The 9,200-nt window shown below is 41.4% G+C and overlaps 1 protein-coding gene across 1 annotated transcript; it reads right to left on the bottom strand.

The window, feature by feature from the left end:
- Window positions 1-4,118: 4,118 nt before the first annotated feature.
- On the bottom strand, window positions 4,119-7,465 carry LOC146549770 (zinc finger MYM-type protein 1-like). The gene is made up of 3 exons (XM_085263160.1): window positions 7,437-7,465; window positions 7,132-7,185; window positions 4,119-6,703 (listed from the first exon to the last, which is right to left on the bottom strand). Exons 1-3 carry the CDS (start codon window positions 7,461-7,463, stop codon window positions 4,400-4,402), a joined length of 2,385 nt encoding a protein of 794 aa, XP_085119286.1. The 5' UTR covers window positions 7,464-7,465; the 3' UTR covers window positions 4,119-4,399.
- Window positions 7,466-9,200: the final 1,735 nt, after the last annotated feature.

The raw sequence follows: 9,200 nt of genomic DNA, 5'->3' as shown, positions 1-9,200 counted from the left end.
TAATTACATTTAAATGTAAGTTTTTGGACTTGGGCTGGCATGTCTGTAAAAACAGGCCGCATGGGATGGTGCATCACCATTACCATTAGCAGCATTAGCAAGGAATTTTAGGATAATTCCTTGCTAATGCTAATGTTCCCAGAAGAAAAATATATTTATATATAAAGAGGCAAATCCTAGAAACAACATATGTCTGCAATTATCAAAATCAGTTATCACACAAAGGTTCTTGACACGTCATCCACTTACCACAGTAGTGCTGCTGGCGGTGCGATATCTTTGCTATCTTTGCTTGATATCTTTTTTTCATTCATGATGCAAACATTTTTCATTTCGCTTTTTCATAGGAAAGCGGTGCACTGTTGGTCGGCGAAAGGCGTGAAGTCTATATGTTCGCAATGAGTCACCTGCTGCTTCTTTTCTCCTGTACGTGAACAGCTTAACGAGCACTGCAGGTTCATGGAACCCCCGCGATAAGGAGATAATTCCTCACTGGATTCAAACCGGTGAACGCTGCCGGTGACATTTGATTTGGCTCACTGCCAAACTCATTGTATTGCTCTCGGGTGTTGAGCGCACTAGCCTCTGCGTTTAGAACTAAATCAAGTTGTGTGTTTGTCATTGTTGTGCAAATAAAGTTTGAAATGTAAAAATATTCTTTCAATTAAAGTGAATCGGAATCTGCTTAACAATTCACCCCATCTCCCTCTTATTTCATTATTCCTTTGTTGTCCTCCGTGCTGGCACAGGTTCAGACAAGCTGAGCGCTGAAATTATGACAACTGTCCAAGGAGATGATGTAATTTGGGTTGTGGCGCAGTAACAATGACACATTCCAATTTGAGCGTCTAAATTCAAGCTGCAAGTAGGTCGCCCGTCTCGAGTTGCAGTTTTGTATCTCAGGACCTTATAAACCAAATTACAAGAGAGATGTATGAGGAGGTGCACGCAGACATGGTTTGGCCAATTTTAGCTGCATGGTCAGTGTTCTCTTACACAACAGTGTTTGCACGGTGTTCTGTTCTGCACAAACCAGACTGTACACTCTGCCACGTAAGCCTTTAGAAATTATGATCCAAGCCTCTATGTTCTCAGAACTCATCCCTATCTTTTCAAGTGTACTACAGTACAACACCTACCACTATGACTCAGAATCCTCTGTCATGCTAAACTGCTTCAGCACATGGCTTAACAATGAGTCCTCTCTGTGCTGTACAGTGTGCCATGATGTCTGAATACCCATTCTGGATGTAGGAGTAAAACTGTCTCTTGTATGACATAAGCACTCATTATGAAGACCTGCTGCTCTGCCACTGTCTGTACTTGCAACTTCTTTTCTTCGTCTAGATAAACTCTCATTAACTTATCTTTGTACTCGAGCAGTAATTCAGACCAGATGCTCTGAGGGTTTGTGTGAAAATGATCAAGGAGCCATGGAGTCAGCAAAGGGAGGTGATAGAGAGGGTGATTTGAATGGTTTCTGGAGAGCAGAAGAGGCAAATTTGTTCGTAAAGCAATCAAATAACGGACAGTGGTTCATCCCAAGAAGGCATGTTGGAAAGCAGCGAAGTGGCGTATTGTATTGGTTTTTTATGATAGCATCTCCCCACAGATAAAGATGGATGAAGCTACCTTGACGTCACCCATCAACGCTTCAAATCCTGTTTTGAAGTGTTGACGTTAAACTTTTTGTCGCCATATTTGTGTTTTGAAGCTGAATGTGACGAACAGCACACACTGGAAAATCCACTATTCTGACATTTAGATCAAATTTTTTTAAATGAACTCAATGTGTGAAGCAAAACAAGTGACTGAGCCCATCAACCCATTAGAAACGTAATTAGAGAGGTCAGAACCAAAGGCTATTTTCCCATAGATTTCTAAAGGACTGGAGGTCTTCTCACAGCCTGGTGGCCATTAAAAGTAGGCGGAAAGCACATCCGCATTGGCTTTGCTTCTCAGAACCTTTTTGTATACTCTTTATAAATCTATTGGTGTATTCAAAATCACCATTCTTTTTTCTTAATTTTACAGTAGAAACTCCAAATTACTCACAACAGCATTATGAGTAATAAAAAGAAAGCATCACAATGTAACTTTTGAAAATTTCTTGCCTTTTTTTTTTAAAGAAGGAAAAGATGATCAGCATCAAAAAATGTTTGGCAGTTAATTTTCTACCATGTCTTTGCACATCAAAGAATGAAGATCTATTTGGGAATATGTGTTAAAACAATGAAAGAAAAGACAATCAATATCTGTGGCTATTTCCACTTTTACTAAAAGGGGTAAAAATCAGGCCCCTCTTAAGTGGAAGCAGATCCCAGTTTGGATTCTGGAGATGGAACTTTCGCTACTTTTTAAATTAGGCTTAAAACTTTCCTTTTTGATAAAGCTTAATAGTTATGGTTGAATCAGGTGACCCTGATGCTTCCTTTAGTTACACTGCAATAGGCCTAAGCTGCTGGGGGCTTCCCGTGATGCACTAAGTGTTTTTTTTCTTCACTCACTATGTATCTAAACACCACTCTGCATTCAGTCATTAGTTATTCATTTGTGCTTTTTTTGTCCTGTCTTCCTCCCCTCACCCCCATCGGTAGCGTCAGCTGCCCGCCCCTCCCTGAGCCTGATTCTGCTGGAGGTTTCTTCCTGTTAAAAGGGAGTTTTTTCTTCCCACTGTCACCAAGTCCTTGCTAACAGGGGGATGTCTCATTGTTTGGGGTTTTCTATTATTTTAGGGTCTTTACCTTACAAAAGAAAGCACAACAACAGGAGGCTGTTGCCTGATTTGGTGCTATATAAATATAACTGAACTGAAGTGAACTGAACGAAGATAATGCTTTAAATGCAAGGGCCCTGGAAAGTTATACTGCCTTTGAGAAAAGTGTAGATTTCTTAAAAAGTGAAACTTAATCTTCATTTCGCCTTCCATCAACACCACCTTCCACACCAGGATTTATTTGAACTTGCTGTTATTGGCAGAAATGCTGATGTGAGGATGTATACATATAGAAGCCTTGGTGTCTGAGTTTATTGTTATTATTATTATGAGGAACAGCCCACCATTAGAGAGCCACAGTCATGTGTTTACAGCTATGATCTGTCAATTTGTGTCAGTCCGCAGTTTATCTGCCGATGGATGTTTAATAGAAGCACAAGGCAGTTTATCCAGCCAGCAACCCCGGAGGCAAAGATGTCCTGAGCCCACCCCCACTCCCTGCTGCCAGACGTCATTAAGCCTGCACTAACTGCCCACTTTACTGGATTGTACTGTAATGTTCATTGTGCATCTGTCCACTCAGGTTCCCACCCATCAGATCACTGTGGGTTAGGCAAACACATAATCATTTCAAACACAACTTGTTAAAAACATAGTAGCGCGCACACACATCACTCCACGCAGCCGCTGTCCAGCCCTCCCTGTGCTGAAACTGGGATGTCAGCAGACACCCCAAAGAACCCTTATTAGTCAGAAGAGTCTACTGGATAAAAAACCTGGAGCTTCATTTGCGCTCATTTGTCACTGGCTGCAGTTGCTGAAGCGTTGCCTGACAGAAGCTGACTTTAAAGTCGAGAGTCGGTATCACACAACCCTCGGAAACTACCTTCACAGCACTTTTTCATACACGACAACAAAAGCGCGCACATCTCCCCGCTGAGAACACTTTTTTTCTTTACTAACTCCGAAGCCAGAGCAAATCTTTGAGGTGTCAGAGCCACGTTTATAGAATAAAATAAAAATATAAAGATAAAGACCACATCAAAGTTTCGCTGTCAAACTGCTCCAGAAGGTTATTCATAACAAAATAAGTTTTCCCAGCCTACCTGCCTCCTTCCATCAGTTGGTGGTCCCACATTTTGCGAGCTTTTACGCAGTAACATCCCGGCTCTGACTCCCTTTTCTTTAGTCTCCACTCATAACGTTGACACATGACTCCAGATAAAAGTTGAGTCTCACTCTCAAACTTTTAGTTTTCGTTTTTAATCTCCACACTTCGGATAAATGAATGTCCGACTGTCTGTGTTTTCTTCGACCCTACAAATCCGCAAAGGCGACAGGAGCGCAAAGGTCTGAAATCAATGAAACAAAGTTGGGCTGCCTGCCAGGGGTGTCACTAGGTTTTAAGGACAGGGGGGGCTTAGCCCCCAAGAGATGCACACGACATGAACGAACGTAGTGAATGAGCACAAAATTTCACAAACAGAAAACAAAGACTGAGAAATTGTTTTCCTACTTTTTTGGACAGATTAAACATCCTAGGCCACCAATAGATCTATTGTTTTATTTCAGTCTGCTTTATAATACAGTACAACAAAAAAACAGAGGAAATGTGTTTGCTGCATCAATAACAAGAAAAAAACTGAAAATAAAAAAGTACATTTTTCTGGCTGCAATCACCAGTTACTTGGTGGGTGGAAGCATCAAAGAATGACGTCTGTTTTTAAGAGTGGCAAATCGGTCAATCACTCTGTTGTGACTCAGATGCTGAAGCGTGTCTTTTTCAATAGACATGACTGCAAGACTGTGAAGTCTTTTCTGACCCATTGTTTGACGCAGCCAGGAGTGCAGCCGACGCAGTGCACTAAAGGACCGTTCGCACGAGCAGCTGCTGACAGGCACTGTTAGGGCAACTTGGATGGTTGCCTTCAGAGAGGGAAACATGTCTGAATCAAGGAGGTTGTACACAGACAACATATTTTTGGGTGGACATCCAGCCTCTGTTTTCCGGGTAAGAAAGTTTCTGGCCACCAGAACCTCCTCTTTTTTCAGGTCAAGTCTGTAGTGCTTTGCAAGTTCATTCAAGTGTGGTTCACTCAAGAAGTTCTCAGATTTAGGACTGCATGCCTGGACGCCTTTTAGCAGCCCTGCATCTACACTGCAAAATCTTTGATCAAGCTCGCCAACCATCCGATCCACACAAGGGAAAAGTAACTCTCTTTTCAATGTGTCTGAGTTGTTCAATTCAGTGCGTGAACCCACAGTTGCCTCCAGGACAAAATCCTCCATTTTCCTCTGTTTGTGCCTTGTCTTGGCACCTGGTTCAGGGATACTGTGGGTGTTACACAGGGCCTTGGTTTTCTCATACAGCTCTGTAGCAAATGCATCTGAGTGTTTGCCCTTAAGTGTGTCACACACAGCTTGTTTGCAGATAAAAGCTTCTGCCAGGTCTAAAGTCTCTTTCTGCAGGAATTTGTGGAGTCCTTCGGTTACAGACAGAATCGACTGAAACATCAGTAGTGCATAGACTGCTGAGAACTTGTAGAGCTTTGCTCTGAGACCAACAGCTATGGGGGATCCAATTGCAGATAGGCACTCCAAAATGGCAGGCAATGTCTCAAGAACTGCACTGATTGATCGCAACTGACATGCCCAGCGAGTGTTTGAAAGTTGCACAAGCTCAGTTTTTGTCAATCCAAGCTTTGCCTGAGTCTCCATGAACTTATGATGATTGACTAGGGAGGTGCTGAAGAAAGAATACACACACTCCAACAAGCTGAAAAGCTCCACAGCCTCTGGGACAGCCTTGCAAGTATTGCACAAAACCAGGTTGAGTTGATGAGCATAACAATGCACATAGATAGCCTCAGGATGGAGCCTTCTAAAATGTGCTTGTACACCTCCAGTGGAGCCACTCATAACGGCTGCACCATCATATGTTTGTGCTACACACTTAAGCTCTGCAAGACCATAGTTTTGGATCTGCTGCTGAATCTCATTTGCAATGGACTGGGCATCAAATGATTTTATCTCTGCAAGTGCAAGGAAACGCTCCTTCACTGCCCCCTCTGACACGTACCTGACACAAACAGCTAACTGCTCTGCCTTTTTATCCCTTGCCTCATCCACCATGATGGAATAGACTTTAGACTTTGTCATTTCAGATACAATGACACTAGTAACTTCCTGGGCACAACAGTCAATCATGTCATTCTGGGATGTTGGTGAGATATACTGTGCATTTGATGGGGGATTATGTTTTTGAAGAAAAGGATCAAACTCCTTCAAAAGCTCCATGCACGCAAGAAAATTCCCTCTGTTTGGGCTGTCTTCACCTTCATCATGACCACGAAAAGGGAGTCCCTGTCTCCCTAACATAGAGGTGACTGCAACAATTCGTCTGAGATACTCTCTTCTTTCGACTATCTCACTCACATTTGCAGTTGCTATCATCTGTGCAACGTTTCCCTGTTTGCTAGTTCCCTGGTAGCTTTTCCATGTAACAACACTGTCCTTATGTGTTTGTGCCATCTCATGCTTGCCAAAGATGACTAAAGCTTTCTTCCAGTTCTTGCAACCGTTACTGACCAAACTATCATGTTTGATGTTTTTGCCAAACACTCTACATGGGAAGCAGAAAGCTGCATTCTGGTTGACTGAATATTCTAACCAGTTGTGCTTTTCAAACCAGCTGTGGTTAAATGCTCGCTTCTGTGTACCAAAAGTATCATGTGGATAGCTCTTCAGCTTCACCTGTCTGGGCCCTGTGTCTTTGTCACCTAAATCAAACCCTGTAGTAGAATGAGTTGCTGCAGCTGCTTCATCATTTTCCCTCTCTTGGCCTGTTTGCTCTCCTCTCTCTGTAATAACTTGATCTTCCTCTGCCTCTCGATCTATTTGCTGCAGCTCCTCTGTCTCTCCTTGCTCTCTCTGACTTGAACTTGCCTGTTGACCTTTTTCTCCCTCAGCCACTCCTTCTGCCTCACCCTTCAAGATACATTAAAACATACTGAATTGTAATGTAAATTGCTAATATCATGACTTCTGCTCCCGCTCCACAGTAATTTGTTGCTCCCAAATATTTTGAAGTTACAAACATTATATTTTGAGCACGCATGTGACTAAAATGGTTGCAATTTAAAGCCCTGAAAAATATTACTAAATTACTTGAATTGAAGTAATATTAAAATAGAACCCTCAAAAATATGTGAGTCAGGCTAATTTGACTTATATACATATCTCTCTCTTTGCTCTCTCCACTTTCTAACCTTGACTCTCCTAAATAAAAGCTCAAGTTAAACAGGTCTTATATGTTGTACCGTGACTGAAATGTTTCATATTTCATATCCATATTGAGTCCCATAAAATTCTAATCAGACTGTCTCCATCACAAATGACTCCATCCTTTGACTCACCTCTCCAGCAGACGTCTCTCCCCTCTGCCTCTCTGTGCTCCTCTGCCCTGACTCCTACAGGTTAATGGGGATGGAGTGATTATTATTATTTCCACTGATGATAACCATACCTGAATGAGCTCAGCTGGATTTTTCAGAGCTAAAACGAGTGACAGAAATTAACATTATGCTAACAATTTAACTTAGTGCGCTAGCCAGGTTTTTATTTACAAAATGGGGAGCACCTGGTTCATTATTTACATGGGACTCTCTGCTGTTAGCTGGAGCTAACTAATTGTTACTACCAGCCAGTGATGAAGACTTACTTTCTTGAAAAACTTGCGTATATCCATGATTTCTTGCTGTTTGCCACATGCACGCTAGTGTTTCTGCAGGTGTATACGAGCGGAGTGTAAAGTAGCAGTGAAAACGAGGACTGGATTTTCAGTCATGTGGATGTCCCCTGTGAACAACTGGAAGGGATTGGATAACGAAGCACTGACGCTACCTTAACAATGTAAAGCGAAAGGGACCAACCGAGTTATGATCATATTTGTGTGAATAGCGACAGGTTTATATTATTATTTCTTTAAACTCATATTCCTGCATCTTTATATTGAATTTGTCTGCAAGTTCTGTAAAAAAAAAAATCGAATAAGTTAAAAAAAAAAAAAAAAAAAAACCCACCAAATTATTTAGGGGGGCTTAAGAATATTTTAGGGAGGCTTCAGCACCCCTAAAATAGGCCTAACGACGCCACTGCTGCCTGCCATAACGGCGGTGTTTGTGTACTTCTTTGTCTATGCATGCCTCATGACTTAGTGTCCCGCCTTCAACTTCACCGGCAGCATGCGAAAAATCACTCCAATACTCCTGCAGTAAGTCTGCAGGGACCCTGAACACATCTGTGGTGTTCAAAGGCGCGTTTGTATGAATTAAATGGTATTTTTATCTGCTGTGCTTTCTGTGTGATATTATATATGATATAATATTCCCATAGGGAAACACGGTGTATGAGCTCAGCAGTTAGCAGTGATCTCCTCTCACTTTATGCTTTATTTATCTTATGTGGCATCACCGCAATAATCCTGGACACTTTGATGTAATACTTTTGTAGTAATGCTCCAGGTTATTCTTGCTCTGTCATAGAGGAAATACACACTGTAGCCCAGGGACAGTCTGTAGTATGACACAGTTATTCGAGGCTTGTAAATCGCTTAACATAACACTATAAAAATGTTAAAAGTCAAACATAAAAATGACACAGATAAAACACGATACACATTATTATAAATCTGTTAATATATCAATATGTCAGTCTTAAAAAATCCATTCCAATTAAAAACCAAGTCACACAAAAATAAAGTCTTACTAATACTGGAATCTTGCAGCAGTATAATTTTCTTCCTGTGCTCTGTTTGAGACAGTTTGCATGAATTGTGCGAATGATTCCTTTGTTGTTATCTTGCACTAACACTTTGTTCAGCCGGACACAAAAGACAATAAAATAAAATCAGTTTATTCACTGTCTGAAACAAGCTTTTGATTTATTTGCTTTGGAGTACCTTATAAACTTGCATTCCTTCTAACAGCCAGCAGGGGGGCGAGAAAAAAATTAGCTGTAGATGTCGACATGGAAGACACTCCTCGGCTCTCTTGAGTAAACAATTATCTGGTGGATTTATTATCTCAAGTGATGTTCACTTTCTTACTTTCCATAAGGAGGACAAAGCAGGTCAGGCTGTGGGACTTGCTCTTTGTTAGTTTAAATGTTGTTACTGAATAAGTGGGCAGTGTCACTTGGTTTCACAGCTACATCTGTCCCATGAGTGTCGCTGCCCAGTTTCAGAAAACAAAGATGGGGACAGTGAGGGTGCTCACAACGGGGGAGTTAAAGAATGACTTTAACTAACGCTATGGTAGTTATGCCATCTTTTAAATACAGTCTATGCTTAATACACTTTTAGATCAAGCTGGGTAAGGCTTTACAAAAGTGTCACAAGAGAAATGAGAGGGACTGGTCAGGTAAGAAAGTTTAGTGGACAAACTTCTCTTTGCTGGTACATTTCAAAGGAAACATGGCAAGAAGG

This window comes from Mchenga conophoros, linkage group LG22 (genome assembly GCF_057382185.1).
Source record: "Mchenga conophoros isolate Kocher_MC1m ecotype Shallow Benthic linkage group LG22, M_conophoros_male_GT1.1, whole genome shotgun sequence".
NCBI classification, from domain to species: Eukaryota; Metazoa; Chordata; class Actinopteri; order Cichliformes; family Cichlidae; genus Mchenga; species Mchenga conophoros.
This window is presented reverse-complemented; position numbering and strand designations above follow the sequence as displayed.